At 41.8% G+C, this 27,500-nt stretch overlaps 2 protein-coding genes across 2 annotated transcripts in view; both read right to left on the bottom strand.

Moving 5' to 3' along the window:
- The window catches only part of cp110 (centriolar coiled-coil protein 110), a 15,029-nt gene extending 10,457 nt beyond the window's left edge, over positions 1 to 4,572 (bottom strand). Inside the window, exons 1-4 of the mRNA XM_079845203.1 lie at positions 4,511 to 4,572; positions 4,214 to 4,347; positions 4,048 to 4,140; positions 961 to 2,077 (exon numbers count right to left, since the gene is read on the bottom strand). Coding sequence (XP_079701329.1) covers positions 961 to 2,077; positions 4,048 to 4,140; positions 4,214 to 4,345 — 1,342 coding nt within the window. The 5' untranslated portion in view covers positions 4,346 to 4,347; positions 4,511 to 4,572. The remainder of the gene's footprint in view (positions 1 to 960; positions 2,078 to 4,047; positions 4,141 to 4,213; positions 4,348 to 4,510) is intronic.
- Positions 4,573 to 9,980: 5,408 nt separating this feature from the next.
- Positions 9,981 to 27,500, bottom strand: part of mafgb (v-maf avian musculoaponeurotic fibrosarcoma oncogene homolog Gb) — a gene marked incomplete at its 5' end in the record, with an annotated part of 50,321 nt that continues 32,801 nt past the window's right edge. Inside the window, 3 exon segments of the mRNA XM_079845202.1 lie at positions 9,981 to 15,183; positions 18,177 to 18,227; positions 18,233 to 18,243. Of these exon segments, the coding sequence (XP_079701328.1) occupies positions 14,716 to 15,183; positions 18,177 to 18,227; positions 18,233 to 18,243 (530 nt within the window). The 3' untranslated portion in view covers positions 9,981 to 14,715.

The following is a 27,500-nucleotide window of genomic DNA, read 5'->3' as shown; positions in this document are numbered from 1 at the left end:
TTAAAAGTCCTAATTATTAGATAAAGTCAGAAATATGACACGCTTATCATTATTATAAGATAAAATGCTGAAAATATAATTTTAAAAGTCCTCATTATTAGATAAAGTCAGAAATATGACACGCTTATCATTATTATAAGATAAAATGCTGAAAATATAATTTTAAAAGTCCTAATTATTAGATAAAGTCAGAAATATGACACGCTTATCATTATTATAAGATAAAATGCTGAAAATATAATTTTAAAAGTCTTCATTATTAGATAAAAGTCAGAAATATGACATGCTAAGTCATAATTATAAGATAAAATGCTGAAAATATGATTTTAAAAGTCCTCATTATTAGATAAAAGTCAGAAATATAACATGCTAAGTCATAAATATAAGATAAAATGCTGAAAATATGATTTTAAAAGTCCTCATTATTAGATAAAATCAGAAATATGACACGCTAAGTCCTAATTATAAGATAAAATGTTGAAAATATGATTTTAACAGTCCTAATTATTAGAAAGTCAGAAATATGACACGCCAAGTCATAATTATAAGATAAAATGATGAAAATATGATTTTAACAGTCCTAATTATTAGATAAAGTCAGAAATATGACATTCTAAGTCATAATTATAAGATAAAATGCTGAAAATATGATTTTAACAGTCCTAATTATTAGATAAAAGTCAGAAATATAACATGCTAAGTCATAATTATTAGATAAAATGCTGAAAATATGATTTTAACAGTCCTAATTTTTAGATAAAGTCAGAAATATGACATGCTAAGTCATAATTATAAGATAAAATGTTTTAAAAGTCTTCATTATTAGATAAAAGTCTAATAAAAATATAAAAATATGACATAACATGATGAACAGTTGAAATTAGTTCTTTAACAATTCTGAGCTAAATATTCAAAATGTGGGATGTAATGTTTAGTGAGGGGGCGGAGTCTGAGTGTTACCTCGAGGCGATGAGGCTCGTCTGGGAGTGAAGGCTTCACCCTCGTTCATCAGGAGCCTGCGTTTGACCCGAGCCACGCCCTCATGACCTCCCGTCTCAGGGGTCAGCTGCGTCCACAGAATGGAGGGGGCGTCGACATCATAAGACGAGCCAATCACAGAGCGTTCTGCTTCCTCTGCGCTTGTTACCTCAGAATGATGAGCGGTTTGGCTGGAGTTTGCGTTCTCCTGATCCTCTAGCTGGAGCGTTTCACTGAATGTGGGTTTTTTCGTGCCGTTATCGGTCGGACTTCCTGTTTGCTGAGTCAGCGTGGACTCCAGGTCTGAGATCAGCGCTTTAAGGCTGGACAGGTTCAGCTCCAGCTGAGTGATCTGCTCCGTCTGCTCTGACATCATCCCGGTGTTAGCCGTCCGAACCGGGCCGGGAATCCCGCGGGATTTCGTGGAGCTGCGCACGGGACTCAGGCAGAACTTGGGCGTTGGGATGCTAGCGAATCTCTTACTCGCTGAACATCTGGAGACGCCCAGCGGAGATCTGGCCGTGACAGGAAGTGCAGTGGGCGTGGCCTGAGGGCGGCTTCGATCCGTCTTCTCTGTCTTACACACATCCTCGTTCTCCTTATCGGACAGGCTGTGCTCGTCGGCGGCGGGTTTGATTGCTCTGGCCTGGCGTTGGCGCCGCCGGGACTCCTGGGATTTCTTCAGCAGGTTCTGAAGGCTCATTGGATGCGGACCCTCATCCGAGTCAATCACTGGTTCTGTGACATTTTTTAAAGGCAACACGACATCCTCCTCTTCCTCCAACAATGCTCCATCTACTGGAGCGTGACTGATTATGTCACTTCCTGTAGCTCCAATCCAGCTGGAGTGACAGGTGACATCTGTGTTGTCTTTGGTCATGTACCCCGATGACATCATCATCACCTGGCTGTGAGAGTGATGATGCGTTTTGCAGCCGACGCCCTCGCCCTCGATCTGGCTGTTGCGCAGCGACTCGTCCTCTGGAGAAGCTCTCTGCTGATTGGCCGATCGGGCGGTCGACGTGAGCGGAGCGGGTGTGATGATGTCATCGCTGTTGTTTGCGCGGCGTTCTGCATCACTGATCGTCGCGTCGGTAAACTGAGGGAAGAGCACAATATATATATATAAAATAAAAGTCTTCAATATCGTTACAGAATAACCGTAAGCAGAATTTCTACAGTCAAACATGAATTAAAGGTGCAGTACGCGATTTGTAGCCAATCAGCAGTAAGGGGCGTGTCCATTTATTAGGGGGAGGGGCCTGTGTTTCATAGACTGCATCCAAAATTCAAAAAAGTAGGAGTGACAAAAGAATAGGGCTGTAGCGATACACTAATCTCACGATACGATACACGATATTCAGCTCACGATACTCGTTACTCGTCGGTAAACTGAAGGAAGAGCACAATATATATATATAAAATAAAAGTCTTTAATATCGTTACTGAATAACAGTAAGCAGAATTTCTATGACATGATCCTGCAGCACTGATGACATCACAGCCGAGAGTTCGGATGTTTAACGCACATTTGCGTATAACAGAAGTTTACAGCATTTACCGCCATTATAAAAGCTCAAGGATTTGAACATTTGAGAAAGTGAAGAATTTAAGACAGTATTTTTTTTTTTATTAGAAAAATTATAAATTGGATTATTGAATATATCATTTAATTAATAGTATTATATTGTAAAAAAAATTGTGTAAAACAAATAGATTATATCACCTAAATAGATATATATATCAAATAAAAGTCTTTAATATCGTTACAGAATAACCGCAAGCAGAATTTCTACAGTCAAACATGAATTTGTACGTGATTTGTAGCCAATCAGCAGTAAGGGGCGTGTCCGTTCATTAGGGGGAGGAGCCTGTGTTGCATAGGCTGCGTCCAAAATCCAAAAAAGTAGGAGTGACAAAAGAAGCATGTCTGAATTCACAGTACTCATAAGTAGACAAAAAGTACCCATGAGGCCATTGGACGTCAGTAGGTCACATGATAATGACAACATGGCGAATGTAGAACGTCCAGATTACATTCATATTATATAGAACATACTTTTTTTAGCAGTCGTGATTTAAAATAAGAGTGATCATGCGTTCATGAATTTGGGGGCGGTGCTATAAAGATAGGGGCGTGTTTGTTTCGGTGGTTTCAAATATCAACAGCGTTTCTTGGAAATCGCTTACTGCGCCTTTAAGAAAGTAAATAGAGGAAATGTTGATGTATGATTAGATTGAAGCTTTAAAGGCACAGTGTGTAATTTTCCAGAACAAAGGCGTGTCTTGACTCTTGAGTGGGCGGAGCTTTTATTCTGCTGCGGGCGCTTCTGCTTCTTCCGCTCATGCGCGTGTGTGTGTGTAACGCAGCGCTGTTTGATCATATCACACACGTGAGTGTGTTAAAGTGATGTTGTAATGCTACCCTGGGCCGTGTCCTGGGTAAAATCACTGATTTATCTGGATTTAAACATTCAAGATTAAATACACAAGTCAACAAAATATATACACTGCAAAAAATGCTTTTCTTACTTAGTATTTTTGTCTTGTTTCTGGTCCAAACATCTAAAAATTCTCAAAACAAGAAGCATTTACTAGCCAAATAAAAAATGTGTCTTGTTTTTGGGGGGAAATAACTCAAAATTAAGTGAGTTTTTGTTTAAAATTAGCAAAATAATCTGCCAATGGGGTAAGCAAAATAATCTTATTTCAAACAGAAAACAAGATTATTTTGCTTACCCCATTGGCAGATTATTTAGCTTATTTTAAGCAAAAACTCACTTAATTTTGAGTTATTTTCCCCCAAAACAAGACAAAAACTTTTGCTTGTCTAGCAAATGCTTCTTAATGTAAGATTTTTTTAGATATTTGGACTGAAAACAAGACAAAAATACTAAGTAAGAAAAGTATTTTTTGCAGTGTAACACTGATCTAGTGGCTTTGGGGTATTTTAGTCCTAAAATCTTACATATTGTGGCTTTAATAAAAAGCCACATACATATACTAATATATATATATATAATATATTAGCCATTAAATAAAAATAATAAGCAGTCTATGGAGACTCACGCTGATGTGAGACTCTTCCTCACTCCTCCTCTTCATCCGTCTCACGGCTGTTTCTCTCAGTCTTCTCATCTCGTCTCTCTGCTGCTCATTCAGCTAATAAACAAACACTCATTAGCATATGTGCATGTATAATGAGAGGATCTGAATATAATGGTGATACTCATACCAGAGGAGGAAGAACACGAGATCCACGGAACACAATCACTGATGAAGGAGTGTGCGAGTCATCATCATCATCTTCATCATTAGTATAATGACTGTTATAAACTCTCTGAATGAAATCTTCATAACTCTCCATGACTGAAACACAGCACGATATTACACTTACAAACACATTAAACTAACACACATGATGTTAAAATCTCCTAAAACGCACTATATCAATAGCAAAACAGCTTTATTAACGTTTATAATCGTGTAAAGCAGAATTGTACAATGATAAATCATAGTTTTAAGCGTTTACCTGCGTGTGTGAAGTTAAATCTTTCTCATGTTTGTTTACACTCGACCGCTTCCGCTCTCAATAACGGCCGTTAAACCCGGACTGAAGTTTCTCCTCACGCGGATTTTGACACACATAAGCAGCGTCTGATTAAATCTAAACAACATTTCAACGTGTACTTTACAAATTAAGTTTATTATTTATGCTATATATCAGATTTTGGATGTGTCAGTAAAACTAATTCTTTTTAAAAACCACTCTGCAGTGTGATCCAGTCCGTGTTTTCCAGACGCCCCGACGCGCGCGCAATTCAAGCGCTGATATTAGCGGGAAAGAGGCTCTACTGCCCCCTAGAGACCCGGATGAACGGATTTCAACAGTATTACAGACAGAACAAAAGATCACAATGAGTGTTTTATCATCAGCGGTTATTACCTGACATAACAGTCTTGTTTAAATCAGCGCGTCTCGGATAGAAATTAGTTTTATTCTTAGAAAATTGTGATCACACACTTTAGCTTATTTTCATATTTCAAAACGATGATGCAAAATCATTCACAGAATAAATGAATCATAAGCGATCTAATACTGACTAATCAACAGTCTAGATTCAAGCTAAAACCAGTCATAAATCGGATAAGCTAATGTTGTACATAATAACATTCATCCTACATCTTGATAAGACATTTTTAAATAATATTACTGCACTTTTCTGGTTGACAAAATATTTTACAGCAAAGATGAGTATATGTTCACATTTCTATAGATATTCCCAGCTAAAAACAAAATATGTTCCAAGAACATTTTGCTAAGTCCATACACACCATTCTCATCTCCGTGCCAAAACTCTGTCTGATGCACACACCCCTAGCATAGCTTAGCACAAAGTCTGGAGGTAAACGGCTCCAGCAAGCCTAGCTTAGCACAAAGTCTGGAGGTAAACGGCTCCAGCTAGCCTAGCTTAGCACAAAGACTGGAGGTGAATGGCTCCAGCTAGCCTAGCTTAGCACAAAGACTGGAAGTAAATGGCTCCAGCTAGCCTAGCTTAGCACAAAGACTGGAGGTAAATGGCTCCAGCTAGCCTAGCTTAGCACAAAGACTGGAAGTAAATGGCTCCAGCTAGCCTAGCTTAGCACAAAGTCTGGAGGTAAACGGCTCCAGCAAGCCTAGCTTAGCACAAAGTCTGGAGGTAAACGGCTCCAGCTAGCCTAGCTTAGCACAAAGTCTGGAGGTAAACGGCTCCAGCAAGCCTAGCTTAGCACAAAGTCTGGAGGTAAACGGCTCCAGCTAGCCTAGCTTAGCACAAAGACTGGAGGTGAATGGCTCCAGCTAGCCTAGCTTAGCACAAAGACTGGAAGTAAATGGCTCCAGCTAGCCTAGCTTAGCACAAAGACTGGAGGTAAATGGCTCCAGCTAGCCTAGCTTAGCACAAAGACTGGAGGTAAACGGCTCCAGCAAGCCTAGCTTAACACAAAGACTGGAGGTAAACGTCTCCAGCTAGCCTACAGCTCAATAAGTGACAAAATAACATCAACATTTTCCTATTTACAAGTTGTGATGTGTGTAGTTACATTGTGTACTAAGACCAACAGAAAATAAGAAGTTGGGCTGGAGCCATTTACCTCCAGTCTTTGTGCTAAGCTAGGCTAGCTGGAGCCATTTACCTCCAGTCTTTGTGCTAAGCTATGCTAGCGGTGTGTCCGTCAGACAGAGTTAATGGTGTGTATGGACTTCTCTAACTCTGGAGGATACGGGGAATAAGATAAAGTCACAAAAAGTCGGTGTGTTCCATTAATATACGACGCAAGTTTAGAACTGCGCATGCGCATTAGCTTGTTCAGACTTTTTTTTTTGGTCACGATTCGAGTGTTTAGACACAACATTTATGAGACAGTTATTGTCAGATTTCAATGGTGAAGTTTGGCGAACAGTTTTCGAGAATTTGCCCCCCTTCAAAGAGAGATAGGAGCTGCACTCGCACGCCCGAGAGGCGTTTCTAAGATGGCCGCAGAGTGAAAAGAGTTGAAAAACGTTAGGCAAACATCCAACTGAACGTCTCAGGTAAAAGCGTTCCATGAACAATGTTTAAATAATGTATTTTTTTAGTGCAAACACTAATAAAAGCCAGATAACTTTGAACGGTCTATTAACGTCTATAACTGTTAGTTGGGTTATTAAAGGCACAGTGTGTAATTACTCGACTCAAAGGCGTGTCTTGACTCTTGAGTGGGCGGAGCTTTTATTGTGAATTCAGAAAATCTTACATATTGTGCCTTTAAAAAAGGTTAAGGTAAAAACGTTCCATGAACGATGTATAAATAATGTTTTTTGGGCAAACACTAATAAAAGCCAGATAACTTTGAGCGGTCTATTTGCATATAACTTTGAGAGAACCTTCCCAATACCTACCTGCAAATCAAAATCATAAAAATTATATATATATATATATATATATATATATATATATATATATATATATATATATATATATATATATATATATATATATATATATATATATATATATATATATATATATATATATATATATATATATATATATATATATATATATATATATATAAAATATGCATGTTTTTGTTTGTGCACAACAGGAGGAATTGAAACCATCAGGAAAGAGTCGTGGCCATCCATCTTCAGTTTATTTCCATTTTCAGACCCTGATGAAGACTAGACTCCAGACAGGAAGTGACATCAGTGACGGTCAGAAGAAACACAGATCTGTCTGCACCTAGACGTCCCTCATGACTCTGTCATGTTTTACTAATGTCAGGCCAAAAATACGCCCGCCGAGAGCTGCTTCAAACTAGGTCATCTGCTACCTTTCTTTCTTTCTCTCGCTCCCTCGCTCGCTCTCAGCCTCTCTTTTCAGGGTCCATGGAAAAAAATTAAATAAAATGTGGCAATGCTATTCACGGCACACCTAAAAAAAGGTCTTAATTCAGGAATGTTTCAAAATCAGGTCATTAAATGCTCACAAACCAGGTCTGTTTTTCAAAATGTATTTATTAGTCATATACAAAATAAAGTAAGCTGTATATCAACAAACATACAGTATATACATCAATAAATTAAAGGACGCCCCAGACTGACTGATACAGTTAATTTCATCATTATATACCAATACGTTATATTACTTATCTACAAATTGCAAAAGTACAATAACTTAGTTGATAAATACTTACAATTAAATGGACTTTCACGGTATCTATATTTCCCATACAAAGAACTATGATATCTTAATTTAATACACCCCATACAGAAAAACAACAGAACAGATTCTTGTTTCTTTTTAGACCAAAAAAATCCATCGTAATAAACTCACAGCAATTTATAGCTTGACATTTCTGACCGTTTACACCCCGGACCAGAGGGGGGAGAAAAAGTTGGTAAAGGGGGACCAATATTAAGGAGGTCAAGTGCGTCTAAAATCATTTTATTTCACCAATAGAGAGAGAACACATGTTTCAGGCTGCGACCAACAACAGTGAGATACAGGGCTCTTCCCAAATCTACAGGGAAAGATACCCCAAAAAACCACAGAGTTAATGATTGAACCCTTTCCAGCGAAAGCGCGCAGTTAAACCCTAACAGCAAACGGGAGAAATTAACTCTTCGAAGATTTGTAGACTCATTTTTCTTCCACCTGAAATCTTAGCCCGTGTCCCACGAGGCCCTGGTGGGAAGCGCAGAAACACACCGGGGCATGACAAGAACGAATAAAAGTCAAGATAATGTGGAAGTCTGAGAGTTTGCGGGAGAAGTAGGACAAAGCCTCCAATTCAAAGGGAGTTCAGGCTTTGCCCGGCAACAAACCGGACGCTTGGGAGTCTCTGACCCCTCGCATCGCAATTGGATTCATTAAGAACTATGAACGGATTGGGGTGATTTTAAAGAGATGTGAGTGTTTGGGCTGCAGGATTGTCTTACTTTACTGTTAAGAAGTGAATGGCCTCCTGGGACACGGCACTGTTTCTAACAGGGGGGGGAAGACTCATTCAAATGAAAATATAGACGTTAAAGGTGCAGTAAGTAATTTCTGAGAAACGCTGTTGATATTTGAAATCACTAAAACAACCACCACCAAACTTCACAAACACACTATGCAGCACAGGCACCGCCCCCCTAATGAGCAGACACGCCCCTTAGTCCTGACTGGCTACGCTGTGGAACACAGGTACCGCCCCCCAATGAGTGGACACGCCCCTTACTTCTGACTGGCTACGCTGTGGAACACAGGCACCGCCCCCCTAATGAGTGGACACGCCCCTTACTCCTGACTGGCTACGCTGTGGAACACAGGCACCGCCCCCCTAATGAGTGGACCCGCCCCTTACTCCTGACTGGCTATGCTGTGGCACACAGGCACCGCCCCCCTAATGAGTGGACACGCCCCTTACTCCTGACTGGCTACGCTGTGGAACACAGGCTCCGCCCCCCTAATGAGTGGACAAGCCCCTTACTGCTGATTGGCTACGCTGTGCAACACAGGCACCGCCCCCCCTAATGAGTGGACCCACCCCTTGCTGCTGACTGGCTATGCTGTGCAACACAGGCACCGCCCCCCCTAATGAGTGGACCCACCCCTTGCTGCTGACTGGCTATGCTGTGCAACACAGGCACCGCCCCCCTAATGAGCAGACACTGCCCCCTAATGAGAGGACACGCCCCTTACTACTGAATGGCTATGCTGTGCAACACAGGCACCTCCCCCCTAATGAGCGGACACGCCCCTTACTCCTGAATGGCTACGCTGTGGAACACAGACACCGCCCTCCTAATGAGTGGACCCGCCCCTTACTCCTGACTGGCTACGCTGTGGCACACAGGCACCACCCCCTTAATGAGTGGACACACCCCTTACTCCTGACTGGCTACGCTGTGGAACACAGGCTCCGCCCCCCTAATGAGTGGACACGCCCCTTACTGCTGATTGGCTACGCTGTGCAACACAGGCACCGCCCCCCCTAATGAGTGGACCCACCCCTTGCTGCTGACTGGCTATGCTGTGCAACACAGGCACCACCCCCTAATGAGCAGACACTGCCCCCCTAATGAGAGGGCACGCCCCTTACTACTGAATGGCTACGCTGTGCAACACAGGCACCTCCCCCCTAATGAGAGGACACACCCCTTACTACTGAATGGCTATGCTGTGCAACACAGGCACCACCCCCTAATGAGCAGACACGCCCCTTACTACTGAATGGCTACCCTGTGCAACACAGGCACCACCCCCTAATGAGCAGACACGCCCCTTACTACTTACTGGCTGTGCAACACAGACACCACCCCCTAATGAGCGGACACGCCCCCAACTGCTGATTGGCTATGGGTGTGTTTTGGCACTCAGTCTGTTCCACATTCATCAGCGCTTCTCAGAAATCTCTTACTGCGCCTTTAAATGCTCAGTTGCAAAGCCCTTGTTGGGTAAATCTTGACGGCAATTGCTTTCTTTTTTTTTGCAGAAATGTTGCGCTTTTACGGACAACAACTTTAAGGACAGAAAACTACATTCCTACCGAGAGGTCGTGACCCCTCCCTACCGCCAGCTGATTTGCATATAGTTCAAAGGATCACAAGTCACCACGACGACCATAACGACAACAAGCCACACCTCCTGGAAGAGAGATCGGAGAACATCATCAGGAGCGTCATTATTGGGCAGTAGTGCTACCTGACACACGAACACTTCAACGGAAATCACATCGTCATCATCATCATCATCATCGTTTGCGAGTAAGCTAGAAGAATTTTTTTTTTTGTCTTCAAAACCGCCTATACAATGCCGGACACGCCACAAAACCGCTACCATTGGTTACGAAAGCAATGCCGAGATGGAGCAAAGACTTTGTTACGAAACGATTTCACAGATTAGCCAGTCAGAGGAAGTTATTTCTGTTGATTTACATCGATAATAACAACAAAAACCCTGTCGTACAAATATACCTACAATGACTTGGTTCTTAAAATGCCAGATCAGTGCGGCGGGAAATCACTACATCATCGATGAGAAGTTCAAATCTTCACTTGTTTCATTACTGGATGAATCAGTGTTTTTGATCAAATCTCTTGAGTAAATGATTCAATGACTCAGTCATAAAGACTTCACTTGTTTCATTACTGGATGAATCAGCGTTTTTGATCGATTCTCTTGAGTGAATGATTCAATGACTCAGTCATAAAGACTTCACTTGTTTCATTACTGGATGAATCAGCGTTTTTGATTGATTCTCTTGAGTGAATGATTCAATGACTCAGTCAGAAAGACTTCACTTGTTTCATTACTGGATGAATCAGCGTTTTTGATCGATTCTCTTGAATAAATGATTCAGTGACTCAGTCATAAAGACTTCACTTGTTCATTACTGGATGAATCAGCGTTTTTGATCGAATCTCTCGAGTGAATGATTCAATGACAAATACATTTTAACAGTCTCTTGTCTCCACCTACTGGTGTAACGATGTAATTGATACAATCTTTATCTGAAGTGCCAAGTTACTTTAAAAATGTGATTTGCTCTATTTTGATCATTACCGCAGTGTTTGAATCAGTGCATTTAAAGGAGTCACTTCCCTGGCATTTAAAGAAAACAACAAAAAGAAGAAGAAGAAAAAAAACAACAACAAATATACCATAGAAACGTATTACACCAAAAATATATAAAAATCACAGGACTCAAACGCAGGCGATGCGGCCGCTTTCCCTCCTCCGTTTGTGTCGCGCCCACTTAAACATGGAACGCACAAACCTTCCGCGAGGGATTGTGGGTAATCGGCGCTCATCGCCCGCGTCGGGCTGAAATCAGAAGATAAGAGCATCACATCCACATCGTAAACAACACCGCCACCTCACCAGTACAAATCACACCACACGCGCTAGTCCACAGTTTTACGCGCCTAGTCACTAGAAAAAGCTATTGACTTCAATAGTTAAGCCACTTTTGGTACAATTGCAAAAAAGAGAGCTATCAAACAACATTAGAATTCTTTTTTTTAAATGTTTTATAAATAATGCAAGATACTCTGTCATTTTTTAATATAAAATTCAAGACTCCACCATATAGACAAAGATTCTTAGAATACGTTACGCAATGTCACAGCAACAAAGTTATGGTAAAGCTTGTGAGATTTCACCAGTTTATGTCTTTCAGTCAGTCGCTCGGGAACAGAAACTTGTTTTTTTTGTTTGTTTTCACCACATCTCATTCAGTTTTTTCACTCTCTGGATCTACAGACAACGAGAGACATCATAACCTTCACTGCGAAGGCTACACAACATGAAATAAGCAGTTACACAAAGCAAACGAATCAGCGTTTTTGAACGAATCTCAAGAGTGAATGATTCAATGACTCATTCATGAAGTGTTGTTTACTGGATGAATCAGTGTTTTTGATCGAATCTCAAGAGTGAATGATTCAATGACTCACTCATAAAGACTTCACTTGTTTCATTACTGGATAAATCAGTGTTTTTGATCAAATCTCTTGAGTGAATGATTCAATGACTCGCTCAGGAAGACTTGTTTACTGGATGAATCAGCGTTTTTGAATGAATCTCTTGAGTGAATGATTCAATGACTCAATCATAAAGACTTCACTTGTTTCATTACTGGATGAATCAGCGTTTTTGAATGAATCTCAAGAGTGAATGATTCAATGACTCATTCATGAAGTGTTGTTTACTGGATGAATCAGTGTTTTTGATCGAATCTCAAGAGTGAATGATTCAATGACTCATTCATGAAGTGTTGTTTACTGGATGAATCAGTGTTTTTGATCGAATCTCAAGAGTGAATGATTCAATGACTCACTCATAAAGACTTCACTTGTTTCATTACTGGATGAATCAGTGTTTTTGATCAAATCTCTTGAGTGAATGATTCAATGACTCACTCAGGAAGACTTGTTTACTGGATGAATCAGCGTTTTTGATCGAATCTCTTGAGTGAATGATTCAATGACTCACTCAAGAAGACTTGTTTACTGGATGAATCAGCGTTTTTGAATGAATCTCTTGAGTGAATGATTCAATGACTCAATCATTAAGACTTCACTTGTTTCATTACTGGATGAATCAGCGTTTTTGAATGAATCTCTTGAATGAATGATTCAATGACTCACTCATGAAGACTTGTTTACTGGATGAATCAGCGTTTTTGATCGAATCTCTTCAATGAATGATTCAATGACTTGCTCATAAAGACTTCACTTGTTTCATTACTGGATGAATCAGTGTTTTTGATCAAATCTCTTGAGTGAATGATTCAATGACTCACTCAGGAAGACTTGTTTACTGGATGAATCAGCGTTATTGATCGAATCTCTTGAGTGAATGATTCAATGACTCACTCATGAAGACTTGTTTACTGGATGAATCAGCGATTTTGAATGAATCTCTTGAGTGAATGATTCAATGACTCAATCATTAAGACTTCACTTGTTTTATTCCTGGATGAATCAGCGTTTTTGATCAAATCTCTTGAGTGAATGATTCAATGACTCACTCATGAAGAGTTGTTTACTGGATGAATCAGTGCTTTTGGACAAATCTCTTGAATGAATGATTCAATGACTCACTCATGAAGACGTCTTTACTGGATGAATCAGTGTTTTTGAACGAATCTCTTGAGTGAATGATCCAATGATTCACTCATGAAGAGTTGTTTACTGGATGAATCAGCGTTTTTGATCGAATCTCTTGAGTGAGCGATTCAATGACTCACTCATGAAGACTTGTTTACTGGATGAATCAGCGTTTTTGATCGAATCTCTTGAGTGAGCGATTCAATGACTCACTCATGAAGACTTGTTTACTGGATGAATCAGCGTTTTTGATCGAATCTCTTCAATGAATGATTCAATGACTTGCTCATAAAGACTTCACTTGTTTCATTACTGGATGAATCAGTGTTTTTGATCAAATCTCTTGAGTGAATGATTCAATGACTCACTCAGAAAGAGTTGTTTACTGGATGAATCAGCGTTTTTGATCGAATCTCTTGAGTGAATGATTCAATGACTCACTCATGAAGACTTGTTTACTGGATGAATCAGCGATTTTGAATGAATCTCTTGAGTGAATGATTCAATGACTCAATCATTAAGACTTCACTTGTTTCATTACTTGATGAATCAGCGTTTTTGATCAAATCTCTTGAGTGAATGATTCAATGACTCACTCATGAAGAGTTGTTTACTGGATGAATCAGTGCTTTTGGACAAATCTCTTGAATGAATGATTCAATTAATCACTCATGAAGACGTCTTTACTGGATGAATCAGTGTTTTTGAACGAATCTCTTGAGTGAATGATCCAATGATTCACTCATGAAGAGTTGTTTACTGGATGAATCAGCGTTTTTGATCGAATCTCTTGAGTGAGCGATTCAATGACTCACTCATGAAGACTTGTTTACTGGATGAATCAGCGTTTTTGATCGAATCTCTTGAGTGAGCGATTCAATGACTCACTCATGAAGACTTGTTTACTGGATGAATCAGCGTTTTTGATCGAATCTCTTGAGTGAGCGATTCACTCTGTGGATCAACAGACATCGAGAGACATCATAACCTTCACTGCGAAGGCTACACAACATGAAATCAGCAGTTACACAAACCTCATTTATCGTGTTATTGCCTCGCCGATAAAAACGAACGACCTGTCTCGCGAACAGACGACCGGCGCACATAAACTGGTGTCAGATTCCGATAGCTACCATATGAACAACATCAGCTGATTCGACTCCCCGTCAGTGATTGGTCAGTGCATAACTTCGGCTCAGGTAAAGGGAGTTTCTCATTGGCTGATACTCTCTCCTTCAGTTCCAGTCGGCGGAAGAGTTTGGAACGGTTTAAAGTGTTTTGTGCCTGCAGTCCGTGAACAAAAGGACGGAAAAAATGAACACAACTTGTATAAAAGGTACAACAACAGGAACACTGAAATGATCACATATCAAGAGAACACTTGGACCCCATGTGAAAAAAACACGGCAATATTTGTACAAAATTACAAATCTCACAGCAATATTAGACACATCCACCAGCGGGAGAATTTAGACTTTAGTAATTTGGAGATGGTTTTGGAAGCCCGAGTGAATAAAACCGTCGAGGATGTGCTTTGGAGAAACCGAAGGGTCCCGTCTGTGAGATGGAGCCGCACCTAAAGCCTCATGCACTGACCAACCCGTCTCCGCCGTGCCGCACTAAGACCTCGCGTCGGTTTTGGATTTAACTATGGTGATGACACTGGTGGCCCCCAGCTTGCCGGGCACGAGGGGCCCGATGACGGAGGCCAGGTGCCCGCGGGGGGCCGGATTCGAGACGGGCGCCACGGGCCCCCGGGACACAGTCCTGGCGAAGCTCTGCAGAGCCTCGTATTTGGAGCGCAGCGCGTCCAGCTCCACCTTCATGCTGGCGTTCTCAGTGGCCAGCTTCTCCACCTCCTGCTGTAGCTCCGCCTTCTGCCGCTCCAGCTCCTCCTTCTGCGTGACCCGTTTGACGCGGCAGCTAGCGGCGTAGCCCCGGTTCTTCAGCGTCCGCCGCCGCTGCTTCAGCTGCAGGATCTCCTCTTTGGACAGGCCGCGCAGATGCTGGTTGAGCTCGCGGACCGACATGGACACCAGCTCATCGTCCGTCAGACTCGTCCCGTTCTCACCGGGCTCCCTCTTCACCTGACGGGACAACACCGGGGAAACGTTAACGGGCCGCGGGGAGAAATCAAACACAGGACTGAGGAATTACTCAAACTGGTCTAATGAAGAAATAAAGTGGTTTAACTTGAAGAAGTTATGACAGAAATATATTCATTTTGCACAGTAGAATGTATTTCTCGAAGTTATAATAATACATATTATATGAATTTTATTAAATGTATTTTATTATAATATATAAATATAAATTTTGCACAGTAGACTATACTTCTCAAAGTCATAATAATACAGTTTATTATAATATATTATAATATATAATATAATAATATATTACACATTTTTTATAATATATATATATATATATATATATATATATATATATATATATATATATATATATGGTAGATGGTAAATATATACATACACACATTTTATATTATACATTATATTATAATATATATTAATTTTAAATAAATGTATTATATAAATGTTATTATAATATATAAATGTTAATATATATTGATTTTAAATAAATGTATTATATAAATGTTATTATAATATATAAATATTAATTTTGCACAGTAGAATGTACCTCTCAAAGTCATAATACAGTTTATTATAATATATATTCATTTTAAATACATTTCTTAAATACAATTTATTATAATACATAAATATTAATATATATTCATTTTGTAATACAGTTTATTATAATATATACATTTTATTAAATGTATTACATTTTTTATAATATAAAAATAATATATATATATGTTTTAAATAAATGTATTATATAAATGTTATTATAATATATAAATATTAATATATATTCATTTTGCACAGTAGAATGTACTTCTAAAAATCATAATACAGTTTATTATAATATATATTATATACATTTTATTATATTTATTATATACATTTTATTGTAATATATTAATATATATTAATTTTGCAATACAGTTTATTATAATATATAAATTGTATTAAATGCATTACATTTTTTATAATATATAAATTATATATATATATATATATATATATATATATATATATATATATATATATATATATATATATATATATATATATATTTTAATAAATGTATTATATAAAGGTTATTATAATATATAAATATTAATATATATTAATTTTGCACAGTTGAATGTACTTCTAAAAATCATAATACAGTTTATTATAATATATATTAAATACATTTTATTACATTTATTATATACATTTTATTATAACATTAATATATATTAATTTTGCAATACAGTTTATTATAATATATTAATTTTATTAAATGTATTACATATTGTTTATAATATATAAATAATACATATATATTAATTTTGCACAGTAGAATGTATTTCTCGAAGTTATAATAATACAATTTATTATAATATATTATATTAATTTATTAAATGTATTATATACATTTTATTATAATATATAAATATATATACATTTTGCAATACAGTTTATTATAATATATTAATTTTATATTATATTATAATATATATTCATTTTAAATAAATGTATTATATAAATGTTATTATAATATATTAATATTAATATATATTAATTTTACACAGTAGAATGTACCTCTCAAAGTCATAATAATAAAGTTTATTATAATATAATTTTTATCATTCATCCATGTTTTATTTAAACATTAAACCCTCGTTTGATGAAAATAAAAGGAATTGTTCAATTTTCATTGCACTTTAAAATATTCATTAAATTGGTAATGTTTTGTGCATTCATACCAGCGTTTGACAGTAAATTTGTGTTTAATAATCAAACAAAATTTCAATCATAGTGATAATAAATTACAATGCAAGGTTTAAAAAAATTTAAACATGCTTTTTATTAAATCTAAACAGACTAAATATTAAAATATATATATATATATATATATATATATATATATATATATATATATATATATATATATATATATATATATATATATATATATATAAAAACTAAAACTACTGTTAAAATGAATAAATTATTCAAAAACACAATTGTTAAAAAAAAAATAATGTAATAAATATATTATATAATTATATAATTTTAATATTTAATTAGAGATTTGTTTTGATTATCAAACTTTAATTAAATATTTAAAACATAATACAGAAAAAATAAAGAATTTATGGAACAAACTATTGTTCAAATTTTAATATATGAAATTGCTAAAACAACACACAATTGTTTAAAAATTATTTATTAAAAAATGTATTTGTATATTTAAATATATAATCTAATAAATATATTATACATATAATTGTATATAAAACAAATGAATTAAACATGCTTTTTGATTATACATTTTTTTTAAATTAAATATTATATATAATCTTATAAATATATTATATATTTAAACATTTAATTAGACATGCTTTTTGATTATTCACATTTAATTGAATCATTGAAAAATTAAAACAAATGGGGAAAAATAACAATTCTGGAAAAATAAAACTATTATTGTTAAAAGTTTAATAAATGATTAAATTGCTATAAAAAAAAAACATTGTTTAAGACTTATATATTTACAAACATAAATCAATTACAAATTTAAATATATACCCTAACAAATATATTTTATATAATTGTTTTATATTATATATATCTTTTTTTTTTTAAATAAAATTTCAATATATTAAATTAATAAATTAATCGTATAAACATAAATAATTCTATATTTAAAAATGTAATTAAAAATGCTTTTTGATTTTTAAATTTTGATGAATAATTTAGAGAATAATTTTTTTTTTTAAATATATTGTTAAAATTAATAATTTTAACAGTCTGGAAAATCTGGGAAAAATAAGACTGAATTCAAATGGCACTAATTAATGCAAATTTATGCAAATGCTGTCATCAATTACTTTTTAGGAGATGTTCAACAGTGTTCTGGTGTTTTTTCAGTCAAATACATGACGAGAGCAGCGACACCAGAGGAGTGTGTGTGTGTGTGTGTGACAGAGTCAAGAGACGCTCACCTTCAAGGCCTTGTTTCCTTTGTTTGTGGTCGTCATGCCACGAGGAACCACTCCAAGCCACGCAGATCTACAGGACAGACATGTGTTAGACACTGGGGATTATGGGATGGAGCGGAGGACACACAGAGCGAAAGCGAAACTGCTCCGAGATCTCCGGCCACGTGTGAGAGGGACGGGAAAACTGACTGGAGCAGTGAAAGTGATCACTCTGAACACACCACTTCCTGTTTCACACTTCCTCTGTGGTCGCGGCGGTTGGGAGCTTAATGTTCAACGACACCTTCTCTGCATCCGAGCCGCCGCAGCCAATCAGAGGAAGGAGAAGCGCTGATGAGGAAGTGTGTGTGTGTTGGGCCGCGATCCAGGGGATTACCAGCAGCGGTGAAGGACGAGAAGAGAGGAGAAACACACACCAATCAAACACACTCACCACCTGCATCAGACCGAGCGAACGCTGCAGACAACACACACACACACTAACACACACACGCGCACACTCACACACACACACACACACACACACACACTCACTCACTGGCAAACTCACTGGCACACTCACTGGCACACACTCACTAGCACACTCACTGGCACACTCACTGGCACACTCACTCCCTGGCACACTCACTCACTGGCACACTCACTCACTGGCACACTCACTCACTGGCACACTCACTGGCAAACTCACTGGCAAACTCACTGGAACACTCACTGGCACAATCACTGGCACACTCACTGGCACACTCACTGGCACACTAACTGGCACACTCACTGGCACACTCACAGGCACACTCACTGGCACACTCACTGGCACACTCACTGGCACACTCACTCACTGGCACACTCACTCACTGGCAAACTCACTCACTGGCAAACTCACTCACTGGCACACTCACTGGCACACTCACTGGCACACTCACTCACTGGCACACTCACTCACTGGCAAACTCACTCACTGGCAAACTCACTCACTGGCAAACTCACTCACTGGCAAACTCACTCACTGGCAAACTCACTGGCACACTCACTCACTGGCACACTCACTGGCACACTCACTGGCATACTCACTGGCACACTCACTGGCACACTCACTGGCACACTCACTGGCAAACACACTCACTGGCACACTCACTGACAAACTCACTCACTGGCACACTCGCTGGCATACTCGCTGGCACACTCACTGGCACACTCACTGACAAACTCACTCACTGGCACACTCACTGGCACACTTACTGACAAACTCACTCACTGGCACACTCACTGGCACACTCACTCACTGGCACACTAACTGGCACACTCACTCACTAGCACACTCACTGGCAAACTCACTGGCAAACTCACTTGCACACTCACTCACTGGCACACTCACTCACTGGCACACTCACTCACTGGCACACTCACTGGCAAACTCACTGGCAAACTCACTCACTGGCAAACTCACTGGCACACTCACTCACTGGCAAACTCACTGGCACACTCACTCACTGGCACACTCACTGGCAGACTCACTCACTGGCACACTCACTCACTGGCAAACTCACTGGCAAACTCACTGGCAAACTCACTGGCAAACTCACTGGCAAACTCACTAGCAAACTCACTCACTGGCACACTCACTGGCAAACTCACTCACTGGCACACTCACTCGCTGGCACACTCACTGGCACACTCACTCACTGGCAAACTCACTGGGACACTCACTGGCAAACTCACTCACTGGCACACTCACTGGCATACTCACTCACTGGCACACTCACTGACAAACTCACTCACTGGCAAACACACTCACTGGCACACTCACTGACAAACTCACTCACTGGCACACTCACTGGCATACTCACTGGCACAATCACTGGCACACTCACTGGCACACTCACTGGCACACTCACTCACTGGCACACTCACTGGCAAACACACTCACTGGCACACTCACTGACAAACTCACTCACTGGCACACTCACTGGCATACTCACTGGCACACTTACTGGCACACTCACTGGCAAACACACTCACTGGCACACTTACTGACAAACTCACTCACTGGCACACTCACTGGCACACTCACTCACTGGCACACTAACTGGCACACTCACTCACTAGCACACTCACTGGACAAACTCAATGGCAAACTCACTCACTGGCACATTCACTGGCACACTCACTGGCACACTCACTCACTCACTGGCAAACTCACTCACTGGCAAACTCACTCACTGGCACACTCACTCACTGGCACACTCACTCACTGGCACACTCACTCACTGGCACACTCACTCACTGGCACACTCACTCAGTGGCACACTCACTCACTGGCAAACTCACTCACTGGCACACTCACTGGCAAACTCACTCACTGGCACACTCACTCACTGGCAAACTCACTGGCAAACTCACTCACTGGCACACTCACTGGCACACTCACTGGCACACTCACTGGCAAACTCACTCACTGGCACACTCACTCACTGGCACACTCACTCACTGGCACACTCACTGGCACACTCACTCACTGACACACTCACTCACTGGCACACTCACTCACTGGCACACTCACTGACACACACACTCACTCACTGGCACACTCACTCACCGGCACACTCACTCACTGGCACACTCACTCACTGGCACACTCACTCACTGTCAAACTCGCTCACTGGCACACTCACTCACTGGCACACTCACTGGCACACTCACTCACTGGCACACTCACTCACTGGCACACTCACTCACTGGCGAACTCATCCACTGGCACACTCACTCACTGTCAAACTCACTAACTGGCACACTAACTGGCACACTCACTGGCACACTCACTGGCACACTCACTGGCACACTCACTCACTGGCTAACTCACTCACTGGCAAACTCACTGGCAAACTCACTCACTGACACACTCACTCATTGGCAAACTCACTCACTGGCACACTCACTCACTGGCACACTCACTCACTGGCACACTCACTCACTGGCACACTCACTCACTGACACACTCACTCACTGGCAAACTCACTCACTCACTGGCACACTCACTGACACACACACTCACTCACTGGCACACTCACTCACCGGCACACTCACTCACTGGCACACTCACTCACTGGCACACTCACTCACTGGCACACTCACTCACTGGCACACTCACTCACTGGCACACTCACTGTCAAACTCGCTCACTGGCACACTCACTCACTGGCACACTCACTGGCACACTCACTCACTGGCACACTCACTCACTGGCACACTCACTCACTGGCGAACTCATCCACTGGCACACTCACTCACTGTCAAACTCACTAACTGGCACACTAACTGGCACACTCACTGGCACACTCACTGGCACACTCACTGGCAAACTCACTCACTGGCTAACTCACTCACTGGCAAACTCACTGGCAAACTCACTCACTGACACACTCACTCATTGGCAAACTCACTCACTGGCACACTCACTCACTGGCACACTCACTCACTGGCACACTCACTCACTGGCACACTCACTCACTGGCAAACTCACTCACTGGCACACTCACTCACTGGCACACTCACTCACTGGCACACTCACTCACTGGCACACTCACTGGCACACTCTCATGGTTTTTAAGATGTTCTGACTGACTGAATCTCTTGTCACAGTGTGAACACTTGTAAGGGTTTTCCTCTAGTATGGATGCTCTCACGGTTTTTAAGATGTTCTGACTTACTGAATCTCTTGTCACAGTGTGAACACTTGTAAGGGTTTTCCTCTAGTGTGGATGCTCTCATGGTTTTTAAGATGTTCTGACTGACTTAATCTCTTGTCACAGTGTGAACACTTGTAAGGGTTTTCTTCTAGTGTGGATGCTCTCATGGTTTTTAAGATGTCCTGACTGACTGAATCTCTTGTCACAGTGTGAACACTTGTAAGGGTTTTCCTCTAGTGTGGATGCTCTCATGGTTTTTAAGGTGTTCTGACTGAATCTCTTGCCACAGTGTGAACACTTGTAAGGGTTTCCTCTAGTTTGGATGGTCTCATGGTTTTTAAGATGTCCTGAATGACTGAATCTCTTGTCATAGTGTGAACACTTGTAAGGGTTTTCCTCTAGTGTGGATGCTCTCATGGTTTTTAAGATATTCTGACTGAATCTCTTGTCACAGTGTGAACACTTCTAAGGGTTTTTCTCTAGTGTACTCACTGGCACACTCACTGGCACACTCACTGGCACACTCACTCACTGGCACACTCACTGGCACACTCACTGGCACACTCACTGGCACACTCACTCACTCACTCACTCACTGGCACACTCACTCACTGGTAAACTCACTCACTGGTAAACTCACTCACTAGCACACTCACTGGCACACTCACTGGCACACTCACTGGCACACTCACTGGCACACTCACTGGCACACTCACTGGCACACTCACTCACTGGCAAACTCACTGGCAAAATCACACACTGGCAAACTCACTGGCACACTCACTCACTGGCAAACTCACTGGCACACTCACTGGCACACTCACTGGCACACTCACTGGCACACTCACTCACTGGCAAACTCACTCACTGGCAAACTCACTCACTGGCAAACTCACTCACTGGCAAACTCACTCACTGGCAAACTCACTGGCAAACTCACTGGCAAACTCACTGGCAAACTCACTGGCACACTCACTGGCACACTCACTTGCACACTCACTTGCACACTCACTCACTGGCACACTCACTCACTGGCACACTCACTGGTAAACTCACTGGCAAACTCACTCACTGGCAAACTCACTGGCACACTCACTCACTGGCAAACTCACTGGCACACTCACTCACTGGCACACTCACTCACTGGCACACTCACTGGCACACTCACTGGCAAACTCACTAGCAAACTCACTCACTGGCACACTCACTGGCAAACTCACTCACTGGCAAACTCACTGGCAAACTCACTCACTGGCACACTCACTGGCACACTCACTCGCTGGCACACTCACTGGCACACTCACTCACTGGCAAACTCACTGGCACACTCCCTGGCAGACTCACTCACTGGCACACTCACTGGCATACTCACTCACTGGCATACTCACTCACTGGCACACTCACTGGCACGCTCACTGGCACACTCACTGGCAAACACACTCACTGGCACACTCACTGACAAACTCACTCACTAGCACACTCACTGGCATACTCACTGGCACACTCACTGGCACACTCACTGGCACACTCACTGGCAAGCACACTCACTGGCAAACACACTCACTGGCAAACACACTCACTGGCAAAAACACTCAATGGCACACTCACTGGCACACTCACTCACTAGCACACTCACTGGCACATTCACTGGCACACTCACTGGCACACTCACTCACTGGCACACTCACTCACTGGCAAACTCACTCACTGGCACACTCACTCACTGGCACACTCACTGGCACACTCACTCACAGGCAAACTCACTCACAGGCAAACTCACTAACTGGTACACTCACTGGCACACTCACTCACTGGCACACTCACTCACTGGCACACACACTGGCAAACTCACTCACTGGCACACTCACTGGCACACTCACTGGCAAACTCACTCACTGGCAAACTCACTGGCAAACTCACTCACTGGCAAACTCACTCACTGGCACACTCACTCACTGGCACACTCACTCACTGGCACACTCACTCACTGACACACTCACTCACTGGCAAACTCACTCACTGGCACACTCACTCACTGGCACACTCACTGGCACACTCACTGGCACACTCACTCACAGGCAAACTCACTAACTGGTACACTCACTGGCACACTCACTCACTGGCACACTCACTCACTGGCACACTCACTCACTGGCAAACTCACTCACTGGCACACTCACTGGCAAACTCACTCACTGGCACACTCACTGGCAAACTCACTCACTGGCAAACTCACTCACTGGCACACTCACTGGCAAACTCACTCACTGGCACACTCACTGGCAAACACACTCACTGGCACACTCACTCACTAGCACACTCACTGGCAAACTCACTCACTGGCACATTCACTGGCACACTCACTGGCACACTCACTCACTGGCACACTCACTCACTGGCACACTCTTTCACTGGCAAACTCACTCACTGGCACACTCACTCACTGGCACACTCACTGGCACACTCACTGGCACACTCACTGGCACACTCACTCACAGGCAAACTCACTAACTGGTACACTCACTGGCACACTCACTCACTGGCACACTCACTCACTGGCACACTCACTCACTGGCAAACTCACTCACTGGCACACTCACTGGCAAACTCACTCACTCGCACACTCACTGGCAAACTCACTCACTGGCACACTCACTCACTGGCACACACACTGGCAAACTCACTCACTGGCACACTCGCTGGCACACTCACTGGCACACTCACTGGCAAACTCACTCACTGGCAAACTCACTGGCAAACTCACTCACTGGCAAACTCACTCACTGGCACACTCACTCACTGGCACACTCACTCACTGGCACACTCACTCACTGACACACTCACTCACTGACACACTCACTCACTGGCAAACTCACTCACTGGCACACTCACTCACTGGCACACTCACTCACTGGCACACTCACTCACTGGCACACTCACTCACTGGCACACTCACTGGCACACTCACTCACTGGCACACTCACTCACTGGCACACTCACTCACTGGCACACTCACTCACTGGCACACTCACTGGCACACTCACTCACTGGCACACTCACTGGCACACTCACTGGCACACTCACTGGCACACTCACTGGCACACTCACTCACTGGCACACTCACTCACTGGCACACTCACTCACTGGCAAACTCACTGGCACACTCACTCACTGGCAAACTCACTCACTGGCACACTCACTCACTGGCACACTCACTCACTGGCACACTCACTCACTGGCACACTCACTGGCAAACTCACTAGCAAACTCACTGGCAAACTCACTGGCACACTCACTGGCAAACTCACTCACTGGCAAACTCACTCACTGGCAAACTCACTCACTGGCACACTCACTGGCACACTCACTGGCACACTCACTGGCACACTCACTGGCACACTCACTCGCTGGCACACTCACTGGCACACTCACTCACTGGCAAACTCACTGGCACACTCACTGGCAGACTCACTCACTGGCTTACTCACTGGCATACTCACTCACTGGCATACTCACTCACTGGCACACTCACTGGCATACTCACTCACTGGCACACTCACTGGCACACTCACTGGCACACTCACTGGCACACTCACTGGCAAACACACTCACTGGCACACTCACTGACAAACTCACTCACTGGCACACTCACTGGCATACTCACTGGCACACTCACTGGCACACTCACTGGCACACTCACTGGCAAACACACTCACTGGCAAACACACTCACTGGCACACTTACTGACAAACTCACTCACTGGCACACTCACTGGCACACTCACTCACTAGCACACTCACTGGCAAACTCACTCACTGGCACATTCACTGGCACACTCACTGGCACACTCACTCACTGGCACACTCACTCACTGGCACACTCTTTCACTGGCAAACTCACTCACTGGCACACTCACTCACTGGCACACTCACTCACTGGCACACTCACTCACTGGCACACTCACTCACAGGCAAACTCACTAACTGGTACACTCACTGGCACACTCACTCACTGGCACACTCACTCACTGGCAAACTCACTCACTGGCACACTCACTGGCAAACTCACTCACTGGCACACTCACTGGCAAACTCACTCACTGGCACACTCACTGGCAAACTCACTCACTGGCACACTCACTGGCACACTCACTGGCAAACTCACTCACTGGCAAACTCACTCACTGGCACACTCACTCACTGGCACACTCACTCACTGGCAAACTCACTGGCACACTCACTCACTGACACACTCACTCACTGGCAAACTCACTCACTGGCACACTCACTCACTGGCACACTCACTCACTGGCACACTCACTCACTGGCACACTCACTCACTCACTGGCACACTCACTCACTCACTCACTGGCACACTCACTCACTGGCACACTCACTCACTGGCACACTCACTGGCACACTCACTCACTGGCACACTCACTCACTGGCACACTCACTCACTGGCACACTCACTCACTGGCACACTCTCATGGTTTTTAAGATGTTCTGACTGACTTAATCTCTTGTCACAGTGTGAACACTTGTAAGGGTTTTCCTCTAGTGTGGATGCTCTCATGGTTTTTAAGATGTTCTGACTGACTTAATCTCGTCACAGTGTGAACACTTGTAAGGGTTTTCCTCTAGTATGGATGCTCTCATGGTTTTTAAGATATTCTGACTGACTTAATCTCTTGTCACAGTGTGAACACTTGTAAGGGTTTTCCTCTAGTGTGGATGCTCTCATGGTTTTTAAGATGTTCTGAATGACTGAATCTCTTGTCACAGTGTGAACACTTGTAAGAGTTTTCCTCTAGTGTGGATACTCTCATGGTTTTTAAGGTGTTCTGACTGAATCTCTTGTCACAGTGTGAACACTTATAAGGGTTTTCCTCTAGTGTGGTTGCTCTCATGGTTTTTAAGATGTCCTGAATGACTGAATCTCTTGTTACAGTGTGAACACTTGTAAGGGTTTTCCTCTAGTGTGGATGCTCTCATGGTTTTTAAGATGTCCTGACTGACTGAATCTCTTGTCACAGTGTGAACACTTGTAAGGGATTTCCACTAGTGTGGATGCTCTCATGGTTTTTAAGATGTTCTGACGGACTGAATCTCGTCACAGTGTGAACACTTGTAAGGGTTTTCCTCTAGTGTGGATGCTCTCATGATTTTTAAGATGTCCTGACTGACTGAATCTCTTGTCACAGTGTGAACACTTGTAAGGGATTTCCACTAGTGTGGATGCTCTCATGGTTTTTAAGATGTTCTGACGGACTGAATCTCGTCACAGTGTGAACACTTGTAAGGGTTTTCCTCTAGTGTGGATGCTCTCATGGTTTTTAAGATGTTCTGACTGACTGAATCTTTTGTCACAGTGTGAACACTTGTAAGGGTCTTCCTCTAGTGTGGATGCTCTCATGGTTTTTAAGATGTCCTGACTGACTGAATCTCTTGTTACAGTGTGAACACTTGTAAGGGTTTTCCTCTAGTGTGGATGCTCTCATGGTTTTTAAGATGTCCTGACTGACTGAATCTCTTGTCACAGTGTGAACACTTGTAAGGGATTTCCACTAGTGTGGATGCTCTCATGGTTTTTAAGATGTTCTGACTGACTTAATCTCTTGTCACAGTGTGAACACTTGTAAGGG

Source organism: Gobio gobio (assembly GCF_949357685.1).
Source record: "Gobio gobio genome assembly, chromosome: 19".
Lineage (NCBI taxonomy): Eukaryota > Metazoa > Chordata > Actinopteri > Cypriniformes > Gobionidae > Gobio > Gobio gobio.
The sequence above is the reverse complement of the archived record's forward strand: the minus strand, read 5'-3'. Positions and strand labels throughout refer to the sequence as shown.